Here is a 25,467-nt window from a genome sequence, read left to right as displayed (position 1 = left end):
ACACGGAAGGAGCAGGTTGCTTATCCACCAGAGGAGTACTCCTGGAATGGCAAGTGCTAGCAGGGCTGGAGACCTCTGACAGACTCAGGTTTGTTGGATGGTTGCATTTGCAGACAGTGGGAGCAGCCATTCAGAGATGTTTGTTATCTTAAATCTTTCTGTCTTGATTCAGTGCCCCTGGAGGAGATGGCTTCTGCATGAGTCAGGATGAATTACTGCCTGTTGAATCCCCAGGATTGGCTGATGGCAAATGTCTGCCCTCCCCTGCACAGCACACACCAGACCAGTGCTTCTGTACAAAGCTGCTGCGGTTTCATCAGACTCATTATCTGCTTTAAGCCACATTTTGGGAGGGTCTCACCACTATGCAAATAGAATTATGATCTTCAGTTTGCATTGTACTCTACTCTCTAAACAGCAGGTCCTATGGAGCCACAGACCGGAGTACCTGGCTTGTGATGTGAAAGGCTTGGGTTGCCAGAGGCAAGCTGTGGCTCCAGTTTGCTTTGCTGTTAGACATGAACTGTTCTGCTGTGGCTGTCCTGTTAGGTGGCTCCACAAGTGGGACAGACCTTGGGAGCCCTGGTGTTACATGGGTTGAATTCCAGCTCACACAAATGTCCAGACTGGGTTATGGCATTTGCACTGTTCCCCTTCACTTCTAGCTCTTCATCACCAGACAAAACCTGTTGCTTTTGTCTCTGAGTAATTGGAAAGAAAATCAAGTCCCACCACTTTCCCGAAAGGAGGAAATGCAGCAAGGCACTGAGCTGCACCATCTCACCAGGTGTTTCCTCCACCTTTTGCACAAGTTAATCACACAAAAAAAATGCTTTTTTTACAAGCAAAATTCAACCTCATAATTTGTGCTGCTGTATTATAAAAAAACAGCCAGAGTGATTGCTGATGAAACAAATAATGTGTAGCACATTCTGAGGTTAAAGAAGCATTGGGCACATGGCACCTGGGTCAGCTTTGGGCAGACTCTCACTTTGTCCTGAGATTTGACAAAAGCAGCAGGAGCAGCCAGAGGATAGCCATGCATGGGGACTCCCCAAGAGCTTTATGCAATGGGTTTCTGGGTGTGAGGCTGTGCATGGTTGCAGATCACAAAGCCCAGGTATTGATGCAGAGCTACCCAGCGCCCTGGTCCTGACAGTGAACCCATGTGGACACTTCCATGCTTGCCGTGGCTGCAGTTGGGTGTTTGCTTGGCTGAATGGGCAGCCTGTGAGGAGCAGGCTGAGTTTCCTGGGTGTGTGAAACAGGATTCATCAGCACTCATATTTTGAAAGGGTATTTTATTAGTGCAGTCCCACTGGTAAGCAGCTTTGAATTACCTAAAAATATCAGTTAAACAGCTCACCTGCTTCCTTCATTAGTGACTTAAAAAAAAAAAAAGTCAAAGGCTACAATTTTAATCTGTTGCAGGTTACGTCCAAACACTGTTGGACAGTACAGGCAAGGTGTTCAGGATAGCACCTTTAGTTCCAGGGGATCTTTAAGAGCTTTTTAAACCTTTGTGCCCATCATTGCTGTTCTGCTTCCATGCAAAAGCGTTGTGACATTTTGCACTGACACTGAATCCCAGCAGCACCTCTCCTTGATGCATCTCAAGCAGTATTTGTCCCTCCTGTAACACTGGAAGTTAAAAATCCTGGGGCTGTTGGTCCGTCATGATGGTAATGGGCATCTATACTCTTGCTCATTGCTGGAGTGTCACTGCAGCTCACATCCTGGTTCTGCACCTCAGCAAGCAGCTGGAGCTCCTTTTATTGCTTCTGTGTGGAAGGACAGGCCCAGCTCTGCCCAGGACTGCAGTCATGCAGCTGTCTCCTGCTCACTGTCTATTTTTGCATGTCTATTTTATGTGTCTAATTTTTACTTCTTGTTTTACTTAGCTTAAATAAATAAGTTGCAATATTAGACTTCGAACTCGGTTTCCAAGAAGTAACATTGGCCTTTGAAAACTTAAGGACTGCATAGGGTTTGTTGGTATCCCAAATCTCTTTGGGCAAATGGGACTTTATCTAGAAAGTCCTGAGCTGTATACAAATGCAGGGCATTTACTTCTGAGTTACTTCTCACTTGGCATATCGCCCTCTTGGTGCTTTCCCTGCCAAGCCAGCCTGACCGGCTGCCCACACTTAGTGCTCGGAGATGCTCCCGGTAGTGACCTGGAACATGCAGGAACTCAGGAGACCTTTCCTGGAGGTGGGGAGTGCAGCCCAGATGCTACTTGTGTCCTGTTCCCTTGCAATGCTGAATGCCACCGTGTCTCAGGTCATGCTGGCTCTGCTGCACCCACTCCAGGGGTGGGTTCTTGCAGTGCATGTCCGAGGCTGCTCTTTCTTCATGGGCTTGGCCCTTCCCATTGGGAGCAGGGCAGCCAGTACAAGAGGTTTGCTCATTCCACACAACTGCGTGAAGGCTTGTGGCTGAAACAGCCTTTCTAGCCAGTCTCCTGATGTTTTCATTTTTATTACTTTAAGGCCATGAAACACTATAGAAGAAGTTCCAGCCAGCTCTGTAGGTCCCCAGGGAGGATTCCATCTTGCTTGTGGCTTGTCCAGAGACCAGGTCACTTGTGTGGGCTGTCAAGCCATCGCCAGGTCCTGTGCTTCATCTTTGTTTGCACTCTGCAGAACTATCCAATGTTTTGCAAATGTAAATGCCAAGATAAGCAGGCACACCAAGGATAACCTGCAAGAAACGAAGGAAGAGTTTTAAGACAAGAGAGGTTAGTTTTTAAAAAAATGTCCTTGCGGGAACTGTGGTCAGGATTTTCTTTATTTTTTTATTGAAAGAGTTAAATCTTTACCAAAAAGATCCTTTTTTTTTTCTGGCTTTGTTAGTTAACTGAGGTATGAGTTAGTTTAAAATTGTGCTTTTGTTGATTGCGTTGGTTGGTTGTCAGTAAAGAATTCCAGGTCACAAGAGGTGATGTTTCATTAATCCAAATAAGAAGCAAGTGAGGAAGCTCAGATGCCTGAGAACCATACTGTGTGTATGAAGTCACTGTTGGGGTGATGCTCAGAAGCGCTGCAGGTTCCCAGCACAAAGGTGAGTGGGTTTCAGTCACCCATGATTAACTTTGAAGGGAAGATCTGGTGCTGTGGTGCCCTTGCTGTGCCACTGCTGCTATTCAGATCACTTTTCCCCCCCCCCATTATCAATGAACTTCAGTGTCCAGTGCTTGGCTGTAGGCAGAAGTCCCCTGAGAGCATTCCCTGTGGGTGCCTCCTCTTGCCTCCCAGGGGGGACTAGGGACATGGCCCCATGCTGCTGGTGGCCATTGGACATCCCTCTTCCTGTGCTGTGCTCCAGGCCAGCAGGAGTTGGACTCAGTGATCTTTGTGGGTCCCTTCCAACTTGGGATGTTCTGCTATTCCACCATTCAAGGAGCGGGACCTGGCCCTAGGGCAGCAGCTCTGACCTCTGGGATGTGTGTGGGGTGCAGGGAGCCCGGCCCTGCCATTGGGCAGCACACCTTGTCCCTTTGTGCTGTGCCTGCTGCTGCAGGATGGCCTTGATCAGAGCAGTGGTGATGTTGTGGTAGTTCAGCATCCTGTTGCTGAATGTTACTCTCCATGAACAGTTCAATAGACTTGAGTGAGTCACTTAAACAGATGCCATCAATGTGAAAATAATTGTCTGGGAAGCCTGTGCCTGCCAGATCGCTAAGTAATCCTCACAAGTCTTGTGACTGGAAGCCATCCAGAAGGAGTGTTTTCTCTTTGCTGTTCTGTTGAAAATGTGTTGAGGAAAGGCAGTTTCAGCCTTGCTCACAAAAGTGTGCAACCCACTGTCCCGTGCCCCTCCACCTATCACCTGGCCCATCACCTGCCTGAGCTGCTGGTACTGTGGGTGCCCCTGCAAGCTGATGGCATTACTGTGGCACGTCCCTCACCCCAGATCAACAGGGGAAGGGGAAAGTACTTGGCAGTGAATTACATGAAGTTGTTTCATAAGATCAAAGATGGATACAGGTGGGAAGCAACCCCTGGAGGTCCCTGGTCTCGTGCACCCCAGCAGGGCCATTAGGTCAGGTTTTTCAGGCCTATGTCCAGCCATGTGATGAATTGCTCTAAGGATGGACGTCCCATATCATCTCTGAGTCCAGACTGTGTTCACAATGACAATCTTTTCCAATCTCTTTGGAAATTCCCATGTCGCAGCATGTTCCATCACTGCTTGTCCTGTTCCATTGCACCTCCAAGGAGAGTCTGGTTCCAGCTTCTATCCTCCCTCCTGCTGGGCAGTTGCAGATAGCAGTGGGATCCCCCTTCATGTTCCTGTTTCCAGGTGAACAAATCCAGCTCTCAACTGTCCTTGTGTTCATGGCAGCCCTTGTCCAACAGCACTCCAGGGTCTTTGTCTACATAGCTGCTTCCCTGTCACTTGGCCCCAGCCTGTCCTGGTATATGGAGTTACTTGGCTCAGGCTGGTTTGGTTATCACATACAGGTTCTTTTAAGAATGGGGAAAAAAAAAAAAAAAAAAGTAGTAATTTAAATGAGAACTCAAGCTGAAAATGTTCTCTTACTTTCCGTACCTTTGAGCTTGATCTGTGTCTAATATGTAATCATATCACTTTCTCCAATGAGGTTGCTGTGTTGGTTTGTTTAGAAATACCTGGAGCCTGGGAGAAGGTATTTGCAGACATGCTCATTTCCTCATTTTCCCAACACCGCTGAAGCTTAGCTCTGAGTCAGAAAAGTGTACAAGCATCGATAGGATGTGACCTTCCCCCAGTACATTCCCATCATCATGATTTTCTAATTATGCCTGTGACTGCCAGCTAGAAGCGTACAGCATCAGAGCCACCACAGTCATTGAAATGACTCAGTTAATGTGCCTAGACTCTATTAAAGAAATTTTTATTTAATTAAGTCTTGATCCCCTCAAAATCAAGAGGGAGTGGTAGGATAGCGGGATTTCTGAGAAATCATATCCGAATGGCAGGTAGTTTGTACTTTCTTTAGTATCTGCATCTTGAGACACTGTGATGTGCTGGTCTTGCAGCTGAATTTTGGGGTCAGCTGGTCTCATGGTCAGGTCAGGGTTATGACCCTGTTGAGCCAGCTTAACTGCCACAAGCCTGTGGATGAGCACAGAGAGGGACTCACTGTGTCTACTCTGCACCTACGTGCTAGTCCCATGCTGAGGTGGGATGCTGTTGGAGTGCAGGAGGTTCTTGCCATGTGTCCTTTTTGCAGGTGTGTGGAGCAAACGTTTGTGCAGGCCGAGCACAGATGGGTACCTGTGTGCTGGGCACAGGAGGTGTGCAACCTGTTCCAGCTTTGCTGCGGTTCTTGCCTGGGTCTGGCAACTTCTGAAATACGGGACCATGAGTTGCACATCTCAGCTCCATCAAGGACACTCTGGTTTCTGGGAGAGGATCATGGTGGAGATCAAGGAGCTTTGCTCTGATCCAGGTTTGCCAAGCAGGGATGGTTGCTTGGAGATGCTGTGGCAATGCAGAGAAAAGTCCTACAAGACACAAGTGTCTAGAGACATTATAGTAATTGCACTGTTTTTAATGATGAGTTCAGAGCATTACTGCCTTTTCTGACATTTGCACATAAGAGAGAGGATAGATAGTCCTGTGCCAAACCTCTTCAGTTAGTCAGGGCTTTCTCAGCTGATTTACTGCTCTCAAGCGTGTCATATGCTTTAGTTTCCTTCTCCTTGTACCCAAGTCAATATTCCTGACAGCCCAGGAGAGTCACTGCTGTAAAAGCCTTTGCAATCTTGGAGAGAAGGACCTGGAGATACACAGGGACTCAATGATGGGCTCCCATCACTTGATAGGGCTGTTCTCCCAGTGGGAGCCTGAAGCCGCATGCACAGTGCTTTGGCCTGGTCGCACAGGAGGATGTGGGTATGTAGGGATGTAAATGAGTACAGAGAGAAAGGACTTGCTTGCACTTGTTTTTATTTGCGTCTGCTGTGTCCCTGCACACTGAAATACGAGAATTGTTTTACAGTCCTGCTGCTGTTGTGCTCCCCAGAGCCATTTCTGAGACACAGGCTGTGGGACTGGGAGTGTTTCCCAGCACTGTGCCACTGTAGCCCACAGATTTTTGCCAAAAGCAGTGAATTCAGGCTGGGGAGTGAATATGCACAAACTGGCTATTATTAAGACAGTGTCAATGATAGCTGCTGGCTGCAGGGCAGAAGAGAGCCTAGGCATGGCCGAGCTAAATCCCTATTGCTGAGCAAAGGGAAAGTGAGCACAGGAGCACCAGACTTTCCCTGAGGAAGACATAACCATTTATAATGGCCTGGGGAGGGCTTGCCAGCGTGGCAGAGCCCTAGGGAAATTGTCCCACCCTGTGGCACTTTGAAGGGCTTTGGTGTGCAGCCAAGGTTTTCTCTTCACTGCAGGAACCAGCACTGTCACTTGTGTCTCTCTTCCATTTCACTTTCTGCACAGCCTGAGCATGTGGGAGTTTAGCTTGGTGTGCAGGCAGGAGTCCTGCAGTACGGCTCCTCTGTCCCCTGGTTTGCCTGACCAGCGGCTGGGTTATGGCCAGGCTCAGGACTTGGGAGGAGAATCTGTCTGGGTCCATGGAGTGGAGGTGCTCCACCAACTCTGCCAGCCAGGAAGGGGCAGTGCTGTCGGCTCCGGGCCCCATATACTATGGGACTGGGGAACAGATTTTAGCAGTGTCTACAACACACCCATGTTTGCTCTTTTCTTTCTCCTCAGAAACAAAGGAAGAGCTGGAAGAGCTGATGTCTGACATAAAAAAGACAGCGAACAAAGTGCGCTCCAAGCTAAAGAGTGAGTATTTGCCTGTGATGCTGCTATGGGGCACCAGGTAAGGGGGTATGCCCGCTGCACTCCTGCCTTACAGTCTCTGGGCTGGCAGGTTCAGCACAGGGAGGGGGTACCATTGCTGCCCTCCTGTGCTCAGGATGCTTCCCTGCCTCCTGCTCTGTGTCCCCAGGGCCAGCACTGCCTACTCATCCCTCTTGTGCTGTAACATTCACTCCTCTCAGCTCTCTTAACCACACACAAACTCATCCTGACAGCAAGCGTAACCCCAAACCCCAGTGGGCACATGCTGCTCTTCTCTCCCCATGGTTCCAATCTCACCTGGAATATCTGATTTACCCTCCATTTTCTCCATTTACCAAGAAATTACTTTTGCTGGGGAGTGACCACATTCAGAATGAGCTGTGTGCTGAGTGTGGAAACAATATAGTTTTTGGGGATGTGCCATGACCAGAAATGCCTGTTGGCTTGGCTCAGCTTACCATGGGGCCTTGGCTGTCATCTCAAGCCTGTGCCAGCAGCAGCTGGTGTTTGTTGCAGGCCAAGGGAATTTTGGGGTGTTTTTCTCTAGGTAGGAAAGGGCAGGTTACAAACAGAGCCCTGTTGCAGCCCAGTCCTATCTGTGTGTGCTCAGGCAACCTGGGGAAGGGACAGCCAGAGGTGGCTTCTGCCTTTGCTTTGTGGGGATCACGTGGGAATGTGCATCACCTTCCCTTCTCTAGCATCCTCTAGCTACTTCTGTTTGCCTTTTATGAAGTCACGCTATTGAGTCTCTGTCCCAGGACATGTCCCAGGGACATGAGCACCCAGCAGGCTTATGCACAAGTCTCTGCTGCGGAGTCTCGGGCCAGCCCATGCCAGTATTGGCAGGCGGGCCATTGGGCTCTCCTGGTGAGCCCGGGCTCCAAGCACACCTGTGGCAAGGCCAAAGGGGTTGGGTTGCCAGGGCTGGTCTTGTCATCCCTTGCTTTTCCATCTGCAGTGCAGACTGCCTCACCAGTGGCAGCAGGACAGCTCTGCGCTGAGCAGTGGGGCCTCCTGCTATCCCAGCTGTGCTGCCATAGGGTCCCGATGCAGAGGCTCTGTGGGGCTGGTGGTGGGCGAGAAAGAAGCTGTGGGCCTGGGCAAGGTTGTCCTGTCTCATCAGCATGCTCCATTGTCTTGGTGTGTCTTCTGCCATGGGTGGCATGGGGACAGAGCGCGGTGTGACTCACAGTTTCTGCAGTCAGAAGAATCAATCTCTTTGACAAACAAAGAGAGGACAATGTGTCTGTCAACCCGCAGATGTCTGTGGTTGCACTGGAGCACTTGGCTGAGCCCATTTTGCTTAGGGAGCCTGAGTACCCGAGATCAGACCCCAGGGATGGTGGCATCTTGGGGCAGGAGGCAGGTTGCACTGGCAGGGCTCGGATTTGTTGGCACTGGTCTTGGGACCATGTGGGATTTGGAAGAGCTCATTGCAGGAGACTGGCTGTACCTGAAGGGCTGGGCAAGGAGCTGGTGCTTCCCCTGCACCAACAGCATTCTCCTTGATCCTGAGGTTTCGTGGGAGCCCTGCAGTCATGGAGGACTTGGATGTGGCTGGAGCTATTTGTCAGATTTGTCTCCACTAGTGTGACTGTGGCCTGTCTGGATGCCAGAAGGAGCACTAACACCTCTGTTATTCCCTTGCTCCCTCTGTCCTCCTGAGACGTGATCTCACCTAGACCCAGGATGGAAACTGAGGTACCATCTTATGTGTTTTGCAGACCAGGGGATCCCTTCCAAAGAAGCAGGGCCCCTCTGGGTGGGGAGCCTCACAGTACTGAGATCTCTGGAGCCTAGGTGGGGACAGGGTGTAGTATGTCCTGCTGCAGTGATGCCTGCAAGCCCGCATCCAGAGTATCCAAGGAGCTCTCCCTGCGCAAAGTGACAGAACAGAGTTTCTTCAGGGGGGACTCTGGGAGGCGCCTCACTGCTGTCCCCTCCAAACAAAGCAGTGGCACCAGCTGCTGCTGCTGCTCTGGTTACTTCAGATTTCACAGCAGTCACTGGAAGCAGAGCTGAGCACTAATGGTTTCTTATGGGGACATACAACATACTCTATAAATCACAGGTTTTTATGCTATTGCACCAAAAAAAAATCCTTTTCCATACATGTTTTGTTTTGTTTTGTTTTTAAGAGGCTTTGAGAGCCTGAAGAATTGCAGAACAGGCTCTGATTCCTGTTTTCTTCTTCCAGAAAAGACTCACCAGTATTGTATTTACCTGGAGAAGCAGACTGTTAGTCCTTGTGCCTTGTCCCAAATCACCTCATGGCGAGCATGATCAATGAAAGAAAACAGTCAGGAATGATCAAAAACACCATCTGCTGACAATGGATTGACTTCTTTAGGAGAGATATTGCTCATGCAGTGGCTAATTCTAATTACCAGCTTCTTGGGAAAATGTGATTTTATTAATTATTATAAATGTACAATGTTTGCCAATACTGTTCCTTGGCAACAGGGAATGATTTATGACAAATGCTGAGGAAGACCAATTGCTGATGAAACATGCTGTGCAGGCAGCATCCAGTCACTCTCCCAGGCAGGGGTATGCATGTGAGAAGTGCCACTGCTGCCTGGTTGTGTGGGATGGAACCTTTCAAGATACCCCAGATACAGACACTTGTTCCAGAAGAGAATAGGAGGAAATGCAGAATTTGTGCTGATATTCTCTAGCACTTCCCTGGAGCACACTGTGCTGTATGACTCCCTCTGCAAGCACCACGATATGTTCCCTAGGCCCGCTCTTCCTTAGAAGCTTCGGTGCTGCTGCTGTCTGCAGAGTGGTGCTGCGGGGCCACCTGCACTGACCAGCACATGGCAAGCACAGAAATGCCCACATTGCTGGTGGTGTCCCTGATGCACTGGCTGGCCCTGGGGAGCCCCTGCTGCAGGAGGCACCTGTCCTGTGCCGGGCTTGTGGGTTGTGCTGCAGCATGGAAGGTGCCAGGGCCAGGCTTGGAGAGCTGTGGGGATGTCTACATCAGGAATGGGGCATTTCAGCCTAATTCAGGGAGTGCCACCAGCTCATGCTGGTCTACCAGGAGGCGTGTAGCTCTGTACACTGTGCCAGCCTGCTGGTGGGAGCTTTCTTCCAGGCTTTTTAACTCCCTGTAAAGATTGTAACATAGGAGCTATTGAATTAGCATGTTCTGGGCTGACCATGAGGGGATTTGCACTGCCTTGCTCTGTGGCAGACCTCCTACTGTGCAACACCATTCCCTCTCCCTGCCTGGGCCCCAGTGGGACACTGAGTTGGGCAGCGCTCCTATGTGCTGTTATTTGTGGTCTTCGGGTAAGTGAAAAATTAATCTCAGTTAGTTGTACTATGGCATAATTAAAAGGACAAATCTCTGCTTTGCTGAAGGGGAATGTTCAGCAAGATGAGGCCTGCTCTCCAGCCTGGGCATTGTGGTCTCTCCTGTGCAGGGCTGACCTGCTGTTTATAGGGCCCCTGGAGAAGTCTTGAGCTTTGGTATTTTGCAGAGACATTTTAACTCTGTATTTCCTCATCCTGCATAGCAGGGGAGAAGAGCACTGTGTTCCATTTTGTTTGAATACCAGAAAGTACAGAGATCAGAGCTGAGCATCACATCAGTTTTGCCGAAACCCTTGCTTACCAGCCTGGGAGTGACTAATGCTTTTGACAGCACTGAGTCGGTCCTGTGGCCAGGCACAGCTGTAATGCAGGTAAAGGACAGTGCCTGCCAGAGAGATGAGTGCCCTCATCTTCTGAGTCTTCATTAACACTTCCTGGCGTGCCTTCTCTGATCTGCAGGTTGGGCTGCATGACCTCCTGAAGTCCGTTTAAGGCTGAATTATTCTATAATTCTGAATAGTTCCCCTTCTGTTCCCCTCAAAGTCAAGAAATAGCCTAGAAGTAGCTTGGGAGACCTTGCAATAAAGCAGCCTTCTGGTACCTAAAGGAGGCCTATATGAAAGCTGGGGAGGGACACTGCCTGGCATGCCTGACCACATGTGCGGGTGAAGCTGCAGGAGCTGGAGGTGGACTCATGTTGGTCAGAACGCCTGTGACACTTGTATGCCCAGGTGCCTGGGCACAGTCCTGCACCCCGCCTAAGCCCCCGCCACTCCTATGGAGACAGAGTCATTGATTCCTCCTGCCTGAATGGATAATTGCTGAAAATGGAGGGAGCAGGTTAGAAGTGGAATGTGTGCATTGCATTAATGAAATGATGCTGTGCTGCCCAGCTAAACCAACAGGCTGGAGTCAGAAACTGGGGATTGCTCAGTGCCAAATGCTCCCCAGTTCACAAGCTTCCATCTTTTAAAATCACTTTGCCATACAATCTCTTTTTCTTCTCTAAACAGCGTAAAATAATCCATGTCTTTCTTCCCTAATCAGGTATTGAGCAGAGCATTGAACAAGAAGAAGGACTGAACAGGTCATCTGCTGACCTGAGGATAAGGAAAACTCAGGTGAGTTTCTGCCCTGGTGTCACCGGAGAGGGTTTTCACTTCGTCTAAAAAGATGGGTTATCTGCCAGAGTGCAAGCCTGCAGCCTGTTGGAAATGTTCTTCCCTGCTGGGGATGTGGTTGCTGCTCCACCTCTGTGTGGCCTTGCAGTCTGTGAAATGTTAGACTTGAAGGGCTGATGCAATTTTCCCTCTTGTTCCAGCGAAACCACCAATAACGTGCACCTTCTTTCAGTGGGCTTCTTAATAGGGTTATCCACGGATGTAGAGGTAGAGACTTGGTTTATTGCCAAAGCTTTTCCAGGGGAGTGACACAAAATTGTTCCCTGAGAACTGAACATGTTACATGAGATTAACATGCTGAATTGAGTTTTGTTAATGAGACTGAGGCATGAAGGGGTGCACCTCCCTTTCCTCCACCCAAGTAGGTCCCGAGGCTGCTTTATGCTCAGTTTTGATGAGGGGTCATGCTTCTCTTGCTTTTTGTCTGCAGCCAAGGGAGATGGGTAATGTTGGCTTTACAAGAGATGGGGGTTGAGGGACACAGGGCTCTGTAGGTCCAAAAACATGCACTAGAAACTGGGAGTCACTGACCCTTCTCTGATCTGCAGGTTGGGCTGCATGACCTCCTGAAGTCCGTTTAAGGCTGAATTATTCTATAATTCTGAATAGTTCCCCTTCTGTTCCCCTCAAAGTCAAGAAATAGCCTAGAAGTAGCTTGGGAGACCTTGCAATAAAGCAGCCTTCTGGTACCTAAAGGAGGCCTATATGAAAGCTGGGGAGGGACTATCAGGGAGTGTAAGTGATAGGGGAAGGTGTAATGGCTTTAAACTAAGAGATGGTAGATTTTGATTAGGCATTAGGAAGAAATTCTTCACTGTGGGGGTGGTGAGGTACTGGCACAGGTTGCCCAGAGAAGCTGTGGATGCCGCATCCCTGGAAGTGTTCAAGGACAGGTTGTATTGGGCTTTGAGCAACCTGGTCTGGTGGGAGGTGTCCCTGCCCATGACAGGAGAGTTGGAATTAGATGATCCTTAAGGTCCCTTCCAACTCAAACCATTCTGTGATTCTATGAAATGTTTAATCAAAGATATGTTGGAGTGCCTCGTAGAGAGGCTTTTCTCTCACAAACAGCTGATTACAGAAGTGCTGAAGGAAAGGACGTAGTGGTGAACTGGGGGCAGGGGAGATGAGCAAGCATCACACCCCACTTGGACATCCTGCGGCATTTTCACAGGTCTCAAGTTAACACAGAAGCATTTGACCACTGATGACCTGAGGTCTCATAAGACAGGGTTATCGTTGGTCTCCAACTGCTTTTGAAGCCAGGGCTTTGGTTCCTAAATAACATGTACCGCTAGAAAATGGGACATACTTTTACAGATTTTGTGTGGAAGTTGAAGTTATGCAATTGTGCACTGTCTTGGATGTCCCATTATTGCAGGGTACATTGGGATGGAGGCAGGAGAGACCAAAGCCACAGCTCCAGTGGCTTTGTTGGATCAGCCAGTGGTGCAGATTTATCTGGATCAGGCATAGGTATGTGTTGGCATTTTGGCCCCAGCACATCTGCCAGCCTTAGTGCTGACCAGAGCTGCTATGCTCTGTCTGTGGCATGCGCGGGAGTGTAGGTGGTTCCTGGCACTGCACCTACTAGCACATTGTTAACTCCAGGTCTGTACATTATGTCTGTACATTGTTGGCTATGTCTTGAGTTCTAAAAGTTGAACTAGTTTAACTTGATGAAATGGCACTAGACAAAGACAAGATAAATTATCTCCAGAAAAAGTGTACAAAGCAAAAATGTATTTCATTTACAGATGGTGTAACTTGGCCATACTACTCAGTAATGGGCTGAAAATGTGGGCTAATTTGCGTGGGGAAGTGATTTCAAAAGAACATGATCTTTTATAACTTTGGATCCTCCATCTCCCAGAATGAAAGTTAGAGACTTGATTACATGAATCATTTAATGAGAGCTTCTCCCGTCATTCACATATTGTCCTCTGTGGAGCAGCTCCCTGCTGCACAAATCTTAACTAGAGCTGGACAAGCAAATAGAACCCTAATGCTTCAAGAGGAAAAAAAAAACGTGTGCCTGCCAGTAAATCATCCCTAACCTCATTTCTTCCTGATAAACATGTGAAAGCTTTCAAAGGTGACATGAGAAGAAATATTTTGGTGACGTGCTCGCTAATCTAAAAGATCTAAGCCTCTTTTTCTGAGCTGTTCCTGCAGGTCCTGCTGTTGGGGGGTAGATTTCTCCATTTCTAGCTAAGGGGAGGCACTGAGCCCTTGAAGGCTGAGACTCCCATACCAGATCTCGGAGAGTTCACGCCAAATAGATGTTGACAGCACTGGGCTGCTTTTATTCAGCCTAGCCAACCTTGTGACAAGGGGTGGTGTGTGCAGTTCTGGATGCTTTTGACTTCAGTTGCTCCTCAGGCCTGCAAGGGCAATGATTCCCATTAGCCTGTGGGGAGGGTCCCCCTCTAGCAGCCCCCCCTCTATCAGCATATGGTCCTCTTCTCTGTGGGCAGCTGCCTTCGTGCTCCGGCTGCTGAGAAGCCCTGGATGCTCTTGTGGCAGGAGGCATCAAGCCCTTTTAGAGAGGCATTAGGTGTGCTCGATGTTGGCCTCCTAGCCCCAAGCCCCCCATGCCTGTTGTGCCCCAAGCCATGGGCACAGTGGGGAAGTGTGTCTGCAAGGGCTCTCTCAAGCATGGGGTATAACACGGTGTTGTGGCTTAACCCCAGCTGCCAGATGAGCATCAAACAGCTGCTTGCTCACTTCACCCCAGTGGGATGGTGGGGGAAGAGAATTGGAAAGGCAATTTAGAAAACTTGTGGGTCAAGATAAAGACAGTTTAATAAGAAAAAGAAAAAAGAAAAAAGAAAAAGAAAAAAGAAAAAGGGGGAGGGAAGAAAAAACCTCAGCCAAACTAAAACAAGTGATGCAAATTGCAATTGCTCACCACCAGCCAACCAGTGCCCAGCCAGTCCCCAAGCAACAGTAGCCCTCCTGGCCAACTCCCCTAGCTTCATTGTTCAGCATGACGCCGTTAAGTTATGGAATACCCCTTTGGCCAGTTGGGGTCAGATGTCCTGGCTCTGTCCCCTCCCAGCTTCTTGTGTATCCCCAGCCTCCTCACTGGCAGAGCAGCATGAGAAGCTGAAAAGTCCTTGGCTTCATGTAAGCACTGCTCTGCAACAACTAAAACATTGGTGTGTTATCAGCACAGTTTTCGTTACAAATCCGAAAGCATAACACCTTACCTGCAACTATGAAGAAAATTAACTCTATCTCAACCAAACCAGCAAGCACGGTTTCTCCCTTCCTCATGCACTGAGCTACTGCTGCCTTTGGGGTGATTGTCCAGTAGACTCACAATGAAGGTGGGTTTATCTGGCCCTGCTGTGCAAGGGTTATCTGGGCCAGCCAGTTGAGTGTTTGAAGCCATGACTGACACCTGGGTGCTGCTGCACCCCAGCATTGGGTCTGACTTCAGCACTGCCCTCTCTAAAGCAGCCTGGTCTATAAAGCTACTGGCTGCTGGCTCATGTATGGGCTGAAAGCTTCACTTTTGGCCTCGACCCTGTAAACCACCTCTTGTGCAGCTGTCACAGTGGTTGTGCTGGGGGAGGTGGGTCACTCCGAGGTGACCCCAGCTGCCTGCTCAGTCCACAAGTTCCCAGCTTCTTACATGTGGTTCTTGGTTGTAACTTCTCTGGAGTGTTTACTTGCTTGGTCCTTGCTACAGAGGACCAAGGATTCTTGTTGAAATGTTTATGTCAGAAAGCTGCACAAGCGCTTCTTTGTCCTCTCTGGTCCATAAGAACTCCTTACCTTCTTTGTGGGAAGTCTGGCATGCAGTATTTTGCTCCTCTCTGCCACTTTGCACTTGGATTGAGGTGAATTAGCCTGACACCTCTGTGCTCAAAGATTTGGGATCTAAGACACAAAGGGCTGTTGCTTCTGGTGCACACCTTCCCTCAGCAGAGACCATTTCAGTATACAGAAGCAGCCAATTGACTCTGGTCCTGGTAGGTGATCTGCATTGGTGATTGATGAAAACAGGAGCAGCTCTGTGCCTTCCCAGTCATGTAGAAGTGGTGAGTCTGGTACTGCTGCTCAGGATTGCCAGCCTGTGTGTGGCAGCTGGGAACATACTCAGCAGATCCTGCTGTTGTTCAGGACCCCCCACTCTGTCTGGGTTTGCTATACAGCATTGCACATGGCTTCCTGTAGAGACAGGTAATAGAAAGATTTAGATAATTTGAATGGAAGTGTGTACAGGTGGAAGCAGAAGAGGGAATGGTGGAAGAAGGGATTGGCATGGGTTGATGGCACCTAACCCAGAAGGTTATCAAGATGCCAGCACAGATGCATACAGCTTCTAAGAAAGCTTAGGGTAGGTAGCAAACCATTGGGCAGCTTACTCCAGAACAGATGAGAAGGACTTCTAAAGGTCCTGTACAATCTCAATCATTCCATAATTATGTATCAGCTGTGCTGCCTAAAGACCCAAGGCAGGTAAGGGTGAAAGGGTGTAAGATCAGTGTTGCTGTCAGCTCCTGAAGAGCACAGAAGGTACATCCCAAACCAGTCTGTGGCCACCAGTAACAAAGATCCCAGGACACGTGAGGAGGACTTATAAGATGTGTCACACACAAACACTGCTGGCCATGTGTGTTTTTGGGCTTGTGAATTTGGAGCATGAGAAAGTAAGTGAATCCAGGAGTGAGTGTGAGTGAAACACATTTTATTTAATAAATCAACTTATTGTTCTGTGCAGTCTTAATGAGCTTCGCTAGGTTAGTTACTGCACTGTGGTGCTGAGCCTCTGTATCTTAAGCAGTCTTGCCCATCCGTGCTGCAACGCTCAGCCATGGGAGTTCAGGAGCTCAGACCTGGCCTTGGCCTCTGCCAGCATCCAGGTTGGTGATGTGACCTTGCAGTGTTTTCAGCCAGTGCTCAGCCATACTTGAGTCATTCACCTTGGGTTAGTCATGCTGTGATGTCTGGGCAAACTGTCTGAGTTGTGATAGGCTGTGTTCAGGGCATGCATGGGGTGTCTGTGTGGTTGGTGTAGGGCTGTGAGCCTTTAACAGGTGTCGCATGGTCACAGCTTCTTAAAACGAACTTGCCCTGGGCTGAAACTTTGTCTTTAATTCCCCACCACACAGTGCTGCTGTGTAGTTTTTATTGTGGGTTGGCCAACACACTGGTGAGCATTCAGTGAAAGAGCACCTTACAAAATGGAGCCGTTGCTCTGGTAGTGCTTCTTCGGCATTTGCCTCTTCTTTGCTTCAGAGTGAGCTCTGGTACTTTGTTCTCTCTGGTCATACTGGCAAAACATGAATGAAAAAAAAAAAAGATAGAGCAGACAAATGAGTCCTTGTTCTGCAGCAAAAGTCTTGTTTTAGCAAACCATTAAACTGGTAATGCAAATAGCAGCTGCCAGCACTGCTCTTCATTGCCTGTGCATGGGGATCCAGGCACCTCTTGTGCCTCTCTCGCAGAGGCTTTACACACAAATATAAATCATACTTTCTCAAAGCCCTTTGCAGGGAAGCAAGAGGATTTGGGGCATTTCTACTTTTGAGCCCATAAAGCCACTTGTGTAGCCTGCTCCCCTATGCTGCAGTCAATGCCTAATCAATACTACAGTGGCATTAACTAATTCTGCAAAGGCAGCTTCCAGCACAGAGCCCAGCATCCTCCAGACCCTGCACAAGTGGTGAGAGGCTGTCATGGCTGAGCCTCAGGCAGTGGGGAAACCATGCTGTGCAAAACAGATGCAAGAGAAAGGCTTGAAATGTGTCTCAAGAGCAAGTGGAAATGACAATTGCTGGGGCTTGCTTTTAGCAGGACATAGCAAAGCCAAAGCAAAGCAGAGTGAAGCAGTATACAGCAAAGCAGGACAGCATCTGCGTGCCATCTCTTCTCTCCTAACTTTGGGAGGGGCCCTGGCACAGGCACAGCTCTGCACAAACTGGGCAGTGTGTGTGGGGATGTCAGCAGGTCTCTTCCCAGAAAAAAAAAAACACCTTTCACCACTCCAAAGACACTGCTGTTGCTGCGTGCTTCCAGCAGTGCTGTGAAACCACCACCACCAAGCTTTCTTCTCAGCTCTGCTCCATGATGCGCCCTTCAGGAGTGGTTTGCCATCTCAAATACAGGTGCGGGTGGCAGTGGCAAGAGGGTGGAGACCAGGCATGTGGTACGTGGGTGTGCCCAAACAGCCCGCAGGAAAATAGGAGCACACGGCTGCACAGCCCCAGGGACCGGTCCCAAAGGTCGTTTTCCGGAAAAGGGTTAGCAGCAAAGCTGGGAGCTGTTAACCGCCATCTCCCTTCATCCCCTGGAAGGAACTGAAGAAATTTGGGTATCTTTTACCTCCTCTTGCTCTCCTGCATCCCAGTGCCTCCAGATATGGTGAGGCTTCCTTCCGTCAAAGCCTGGTGGGGACCCAATGCAGGTTGAAAGCTCAGAGCCCCTGCACTGCCGTGCTGAAGTGGATGATGTAGCACAATGCTCCGCTTCCGGGCTTGGGCTTGTGATCCAGGCAGTCTCTGACTGTTTGTCTTCTCACGGATGCTGACCCTGTGCTGGGACCCTGTGCACAGCAGTGTGTGTGTTCAGCACGTGCTCGGGATGGTGGAGGCTGGGAGCAGAGCTGGGCACAGAGCAGCGTCATCCTAGGGCTGCATTGCTGGCTTTGCTCGTCATCATGCGCTGCAGGTGAGTAGGGCTGACGGCTCTTGTGGGCCTGGCAAGTGGCACTGCTGGGCTGTGAGTGCCTGACGGATGAGCTGTGCCAGCACAACTGTTGTAGCTGTCCCCAGGGAAACAGTGTGAGGTGAGCTTACGGTAAGGCAGTGACTTGGCTCTGAGTTGAGAGTTATCTGCATTCCAGTTTGTTGTACATTTTGGGATGATGCTTATCCTGCTTTCCGTACAGGGCAGCTCCAGCATCTCCCCTGCTAATCATTTGTATTTGTAACTTTCTGGCTGGGTTATACAATTAGTGTGAAAACGTCCATGGCCCTTGATGGTGTTGCCCTGTTATTTGGTGCGCTGCTGTGCAATTTCAGATTTTTGGTGCTATGGGACAGATTCAGTGCCCCGGGGAGTGTAGTGGAGATATTGCAGCTGGCACTGTCTGTGAGCAAGTGCAGGTGTCCTCCTTGGACTCAGCCATCCAGCAACAAGCCAATGGCCCAGCTAGAAATCTGCCATCTGGATTTGTTCCTGATCATGGGATCACAGTATATCAGTGAGAGGGGAAGTCAGGAGATCTCAGTCCCTGCCCCAGAGCCATGCCAGCCGTATCAGGTTACTCATGGCCTTGTCAGGCTGCATTCTTGGTATCTATAAGGATGGAGATGTCATGGGCGTCAGGTCCATGGATCCTCTAGGCCCTCATCCAGTGTTTGACCACTCTTGTGATGATTTCCAGTTAAATTTCCTATAGGAAATTTTGCAATTTCCTATATTCCAGCTTGGTCCATCACCTCTTGTCCTGCCACTGTGCACCTCCAAGAAGAGTCTGGCTCCATCTTCTCTCTTCCCAGGGGGATTCTAAGATCCCCCTGAGCTTTGACACCTCTAGCTGACCTAACCCGCTTCTCTCAGCCTGTCCTTATTTGTCCTGTGCTCCACCCTAGACCATCTCAGTGGCCTCAACTGTATTCACTCCCATGTGACTTCTCTAGGGAAGCCCCTCTCAGAACACAGCACTTTAGGTGTGGTCTCACAATCGACAGGTGGAAGGAGTAATCCCTGTCCTTGCCCTGCTGGCTGTCCTCCTGCTCACTGCTGACTCCTGGGCATGGTCTTTTCTCCATCAGGACTTCAGGGGCTTTTGTAAAGCTACTTTCTGGTCAGCTGGCCCCTAGCCCATCCTGCAGCATGCATTCCTGTCCCCAGTGCAGGACCCTGCATTTCCCTTTGAACTTCATGGGATTCCCATCAGCCCCTTTCTCCAGACTTTTGAGGTCCCCCTGAATGCCAGCTCTGCCTTCCAAATTCCCAATTTGATGTCTTCTGCAAATGTGCTGAAAATGCACTCTACTCTGTCATGCCAGCTTGGTGATGAAGCTTCTTAACATATAGTCCCCAGCATCACACATGGAGGGATTGTCATTAGGAACTGGCCACTTGTTGGACTTTGTATTGCTGTTCACAACCCTCTGAGTCTAGCTGTCCAATTTTCCATCCACCTTATCCAGCCCATCTCTTATCAAAATGGCTGTAAGTGTACTGTGGGAGTCTGTGCTAAAGGCCTTAAACTCATGATATACACCATTCTTTATTCTCCTCTCATCTGCACAGCCAGACATCTCATTGGAGAAGGCAACCAGGTTAGTACAGCATGATTTGCCCCGGTAAATCTACACTGGCTGTTTCCAATTATCTTGTAGTCCTTCCAGGAGGACTCAGGGGAGGCCGAGCAGACTTGGGTTTCCCAGATTCTCTTACCAAAAGATTGGTCTAATGTTTACCTTTTGCCAATCCTCTGGAATCACCCATGGTCACTGCTGTCTTTGGAAGATGATGGAGAGGCCCTTTACAGTGACATGGGCCAGGTCCCATGGACCTGTGTATCTCCAGCTGGTGTAAACTCTCCCATAGCCTACATCCTGCTCTGTGGGTAGTTCTTCATGTCTCTGGCTTCTGGTCAGAGGACTCTAGGAGGCCAAGAGGCCTGAGGCAAAAGAGCAAAATTTAACTTTTGCCTTGGCCATTTCCCTGGTCACTGGGGCTTCTTCAGGCTCACTGGTACTTTTGGCAGCCCATCTTGCCGTCCTGCACAACACTCACACTGTTCCAGCTGAGCTTTGGCTTTCCCAGCTCCTTGTTGGGCACTCAGCAGCATGTCTGTGCTCCCTGGAACCTGGCCCTGCTCCCAGCTCTCTCCTAGTGTCTGAGATCCTGCCTGCCCTCAGTGCAGCTGGTGCTGCAGATTGCTGCCTGGGCTCAGCACAGCACAGTGGAACCATCCAGTGTCTGCACCTCCCTAGTGCAGGAAAGTGGGAAGGGGTTGCGTGCAGGGCCTGGCATGTGGCCAGGCTCACCTTCACTTGCTTATGCTATCTGGAGCCAAGGAAACCAGTAGGAACCAGATTGAAATTAATTTTAAATCGTCAGTCTGTGAGAAAAATTTGCAATGGCTAAACCTACCAAGGTGTTAAAATTGTCATTTTAAAACTCTTTTCCTGCCATACTGCCAGAGCAGCATGCTCTGATCTGTCTAGAATGAAGCCCAAAGAAGCTGCCCTGCTTCTGAAAAGTGCTTTTGTGTGTGGGAGTTGGGACAGGTTGAACTGGAGATCTGATTTAGATGTCTGGTACATTAAGTGTGATCCTTGTGTAGGTATTTCTGCAACAAGGGCTTTACTCGTTTGTACAGACTTTGCTGTGAGCAAATCACTGAGTAAAAGAAAAAATGAGGAGCTAGTTCACCCTTGTCAGCATGTTGTAAAGTAGGAGTAGTGGTGGTATCTAGGCATTAAGATTATGGACTTTTATTCTGGTTTTGCTGTTGTCATTGCCAGCCAAAAGAGCCTCATTGGACCTGGAACCTTCATAGGAACAGCTTTCTCTTACCCCGTCCATTGATGTGGGCTGGGGTACCCCTCTGCTGTTTGACTGCTTAAATTGTCTGGGCTATGTTGAAGCTATGAAGGCAGGGAAGACCTGTGAGGATGTGTATTAGCAGATTGGACAGGGCTGGTCCTCCAGCTGTGGTCCTGGGGCAGATGAGGGTGCTGGCCTCTTCCACAGGAGCATGAGTCTATCCTTGGCGCTGGCTCAATCACAGGATCACAGAATCACAGAAGCATCTAGGTTGGAAGAGACCTCCAAGATCACTGAGTCCAACCTCTGACCTAACACTAACATGTCCTCCACTAAACCGTATCACTAAGCTCTACATCTAGACGCCTCTTAAAGACCTCCAGGGATGGTGACTCATCCACTTCCCTGGGCAGCCCATCCCAATGCCTAACAACCCTTTTGGTAAAGAAGTTCTTCCTAATATCCAACCTAAACCTCCCCTGGAGCAACTTTAGCCCATTCCCCCTCGTCCTGTCACCAGGCACGTGGGAGAATAGACCAACCCCCACCTCGCTACAGCCTCCTCTAAGGTACCTGTAGAGAGCGATAAGGTCGCCCCTGAGCCTCCTCTTCTCCAGGCTGAACAAGCCCAGCTCCCTCAGCCGCTCCTCGTAAGACTTGTTCTCCAGACCCCTCACCAGCTTCGTTGCCCTCCTCTGGACTCACTTGAGCACCTCCATGTCCTTCTTGTAGTGAGGGGCTCAAAACTGAACACAGTACTCGAGGTGCAGCCTCACCAGAGCCGAGTACAGGGGGACAATCACTTCCATAGCCCTGCTGGCCACACTATTTCTGATACAAGCTAGGATGCTGTTGGCCGCCTTGGCCACCTGAGCACACTGCTGGCTCATATTCAGCCGACTATCAACCAATACTCCCAGGTCCTTCTCGGCCAGGCAGCTTTCCAACCACTCATCTCCCAGCCTGTAGCGCTGCTTGGGGTTGTTACGCCCCAGGTGCAGGACCCGGCACTTGGCCTTGTTGAACTTCATACAGTTGATCTCAGCCCATCGCTCCAGCCTATCCAGATCCTCCTGCAGAGCCTTCCTACCCTCGAGCAGATTGACACATGCACCTAACTTGGTGTCATCTGCAAACTTACTGAGGGTGCACTCGATCCCCTCATCCAGATCATCGATAAAGATATTGAAGAGAACCGGCCCCAGTACTGAGCCCTGGGGGACTCCACTAGTGACCGGCCTCCAACTGGATTTAAATCCATTCACCACAACTCTTTGGGCCTGTCTACCCAGCCAGTTTCTAACCCAACGAAGCATACGCCAGTCCAAGCCATGAGCAGCCAGTCTCTTGAGGAGAATGCTGTGGGAAACGGTGTCAAAAGCCTTACTGAAATCAAGGTAGACCACATCCACAGCCTTTCCCTCATCCACTAAGCATATCACTTTGTCATAGAAGTAGATGAGGTTTGTCAAGCAGGACCTGCCTTTCATAAACCCATGCTGACTGGGCCTGATCTCCTGGTTGCCCTGCAAGTGCCACATGATGACCCTCAAGATAATCTGCTCCATGAGCTTCCCTGGCACTGAGGTCAAACTAACATGCCTATAGTTCCCCAGGTCAACCTTCCGGCCCTTCTTGTAGATGGGCGTCACGTTTGCTAGCCACCAGTCAACTGGGACCTCCCCTGATAGCCAGGACTGCTGATAAATGATGGAAAGCGGCTTGGCCAGCTCCTCCACCAGTTCTCACAGTACCACTGGGTGGATCCCATCTGGCCCCATCGACTTGCGTACATCTAAGTGCTGTAGCAGGTCGCCAACCATTTCCTTGTGGATTGTGAGGGCCACATTCTGCTCCCCATCCCCTTCCACCAGCTCGGGGTACTGGGTATCCTGATAACAACTAGTCTTGCCACTAAAGATTGAGGAAAAGAAGGCATTAAGCACCTCAGCCTTTTCCTCGTCTCTTGTAACTAAGTCCCCCCCCCTGCATCCAGTAAAGGATGTAGATTCTCCTTAGTTCTCCTTTTCATGTTAATGTATTTATAAAAACATTCTCTGTTATCTTTAACAGTAGTAGCCAGATTGAGCTCCAGATGAGCTTTAGCCTTTCTAATATTGTCCCTACACATCCTTGCAACATCCTTATAGTTCTCCTGAATGGCCCTCCCTCTTTTCCGAAGGTCATAAACCCTCTTTTTTTTCCTAAGCTCGAGCCACAACTCTCTGTTCAGCCAGGCCTGTCTTCTGCATCGGCTCATCTTTAGGCACGTGGGGACAGACCGCTCCTGAGCCTTTAAGATTTCCTTCTTGAGGAGTGCCCAGCCTTCCTGGACTCCTCTGCCCTTCAGGACTGCCTTCCAAGGGACTCTGCCAACCAGTGTCCTGAACAGCTCAAAGTCTGCCCTCCGGAAGTCTAAGACAGCAGTTTTACTGGTCCCCCTCCTGACTTCGCCAAGAATAGAGAACTCTACCATTTCATGGTCACTGTGTCCAAGAGAGCTCCTGACCACCACATCTCCCACCAGTCCTTCTCTGTTTGTGAAGAGAAGGTCTAGCGGGGCACCTCCCCTGGTAGGCTCACTAACCAGCTGCGTCAGGAAACTATCTTCCATGCTCTCCAGAATCCTCCTAGACTGCTTCCTCTGAGCTGTATTGCATGTCCAGGATATGTCTGGGAAGTTGAAGTCCCCCACGAGGACAAGAGCCGATGGCTGTCCCAAAGTCCACAAGCCCCAGCAAACTGGCCAGTAGGGCAGCCTGGCTCCTGAGCTGTTTCTGCGCTGTGGAAAAGATGTTTTCATGTTCTAAATTCATTATATTAACACCACCCTATTTGTTCCCACATCACATCAGTAGTTTGAATAAAGCACCCTGCCTATCTGAAAAAGATACACGTACTTTAGGGTCACAGGGAGTTGTGCAGCTCCTGAGGGTATCCCCAGCTCAGAAATATTGCCAGAGAGGCAGGTTCACAGAAATGGTGCCAGTATTTTCAGTGTTTCTGTAAGTATGAAAGTTATTTCAAGTTCATAGCGGAGTGAACATTAGTATTTTCACTCTTCCAAATGTCAGTATTTGTTATTCAGAATAGCTTTTGCTTTAATTGCTTTTGGGCTTGGTTTATCCAGCTGATGCAGTGGAAATTTTCACCTTGGTTGGACTAGTTCATACACTGTGAAAGAAATCCAGTTGGTGGAAACTCAGGAGGAGGAACTCTGCTTCCCCTGTATCCCCAGTGGGAGCTCTGGAGGAAGGCTGGGGTGCCCCACAGGAGTCCACACAGGAAGAGCACTTCAGAAATATCTTTCTCTTAAATAGAAAAAGTGTTATAGGACAAGGTCCTTGGTTTCAGTATATGCTTTGTGGGTGTTTTGTAGCACTCCATAGGTACCCAGAGGCTGCTGGTTCCACATGAGCTCTTTGGAAATCCATCTTGGTGGTTCAGCAAAGTGGGTTGCTGTCCCAGCATTTGAGGAGTAAATTGTTACTGGCCCTAGGTGAAACAACCCCATTTCATAATGTTACTTAGTATTTTCTGTTTAATGAATTTATTTCAAATGCAAGGTACATATTGATGTGCTTTTTATTTACTCTGAACATTCAAGCAGTTTTTATTTAATGACTAAAAGCCATTTAAAATGCTTTTTCTAGTGCATTTTTCATGAAACTCTGTGTTCTTTCAAAATCAAATGCGTTTTATAGACATGTGGGATGCCTGTGGGAATGTAAAATAACAATCTGACAGAATAAACACTAAGTTGAATAACTTAAGTAAAAGAGAGATGGTGTGGTATACTGATTAGCAGAAAGGAGTGTCATTCAACACCTAAAGCTGTATTTGGCTGCAGATCAACATATGTTGATAGCTTTCAGCTGAATGAGAATGAACTGGATTTTAGGAAAATGATTTTGAAAAGGCAGAACAGGAGTCACTTGGACTGTATATCACATCTTTGCAGGATTTTTAGCTATGACTTGAAGATGATCAGGAGCTGTTCTGACCTTGCTTCAGGCTGGGCACCTCGAGCAGAGGCTGCTTGCTGAAGCTGACACTGCCAGGGTCTTTTGTGTGAGGTTTTCTAGCAGAAGAGGAATAAGATGGGCTGAGCCTGAGGCTCTGCCATAAATGCTGACCTGCCTCTTGCTTAGAATAGCTGCAAAGCAAATGTAAGTGTATCTAAAGATGTCTCCAGTGCTGTGCCCAGGAGGTAGGGGTAGGGGTGCATTAGCCAGGGCTGCTCAGGACACATGGACACCTGGTAGGAGCATCTGAATGCATGTGTGCATCGTGCATGTTTGGCCTGTTGGAGTGACAGTGCAGGGATTGCAGGGACATGCTGTATTGAAGCTGTCCTGCCCATGTACAGGCTTTGAAGCCTCCTCCAGCTGGGCAGAGCTCAGGTACAGCCCTTTGTTTCAGCTGTCCATGGTATGTAACTCACTGTGAACTTAGGCCATTCTGGTGGCTTGCCAAGAGTTCTTTGTTTTACCAAGAGTTCCTTCATCCTGTTAGTCACTCTCAGTTTTCTCTCTCCTTACATTCTTTCTCATCCTTTCTGGATATCTTGTTTTCCTGTCCCTTTTCTGTCTCCTCTTCTCCTTTCTCCCTCCACCATTTTTCCACATCACCTGTTGCT

General features: G+C 49.1%; 1 protein-coding gene across 3 annotated transcripts in view; it reads left to right on the top strand.

The window, feature by feature from the left end:
• STX1A (syntaxin 1A) overlaps positions 1-25,467 on the top strand; it is a 111,167-nt gene that overhangs the window by 62,504 nt on the left and 23,196 nt on the right. For all 3 annotated transcript variants that reach the window (XR_005813890.1, XM_040532193.1, XM_040532192.1), the window contains exons 4-5: positions 6,715-6,789; positions 11,176-11,249. Coding sequence is in view for 2 of the 3 variants with exons in the window: in XM_040532193.1 (XP_040388127.1) it covers positions 6,715-6,789; positions 11,176-11,249 (149 nt within the window). In the remaining variant the exon portion in view is untranslated. The remainder of the gene's footprint in view (positions 1-6,714; positions 6,790-11,175; positions 11,250-25,467) is intronic.

Source organism: Cygnus olor, chromosome 20 (genome assembly GCF_009769625.2).
Source record: "Cygnus olor isolate bCygOlo1 chromosome 20, bCygOlo1.pri.v2, whole genome shotgun sequence".
Lineage (NCBI taxonomy): Eukaryota > Metazoa > Chordata > Aves > Anseriformes > Anatidae > Cygnus > Cygnus olor.
This window is presented reverse-complemented; position numbering and strand designations above follow the sequence as displayed.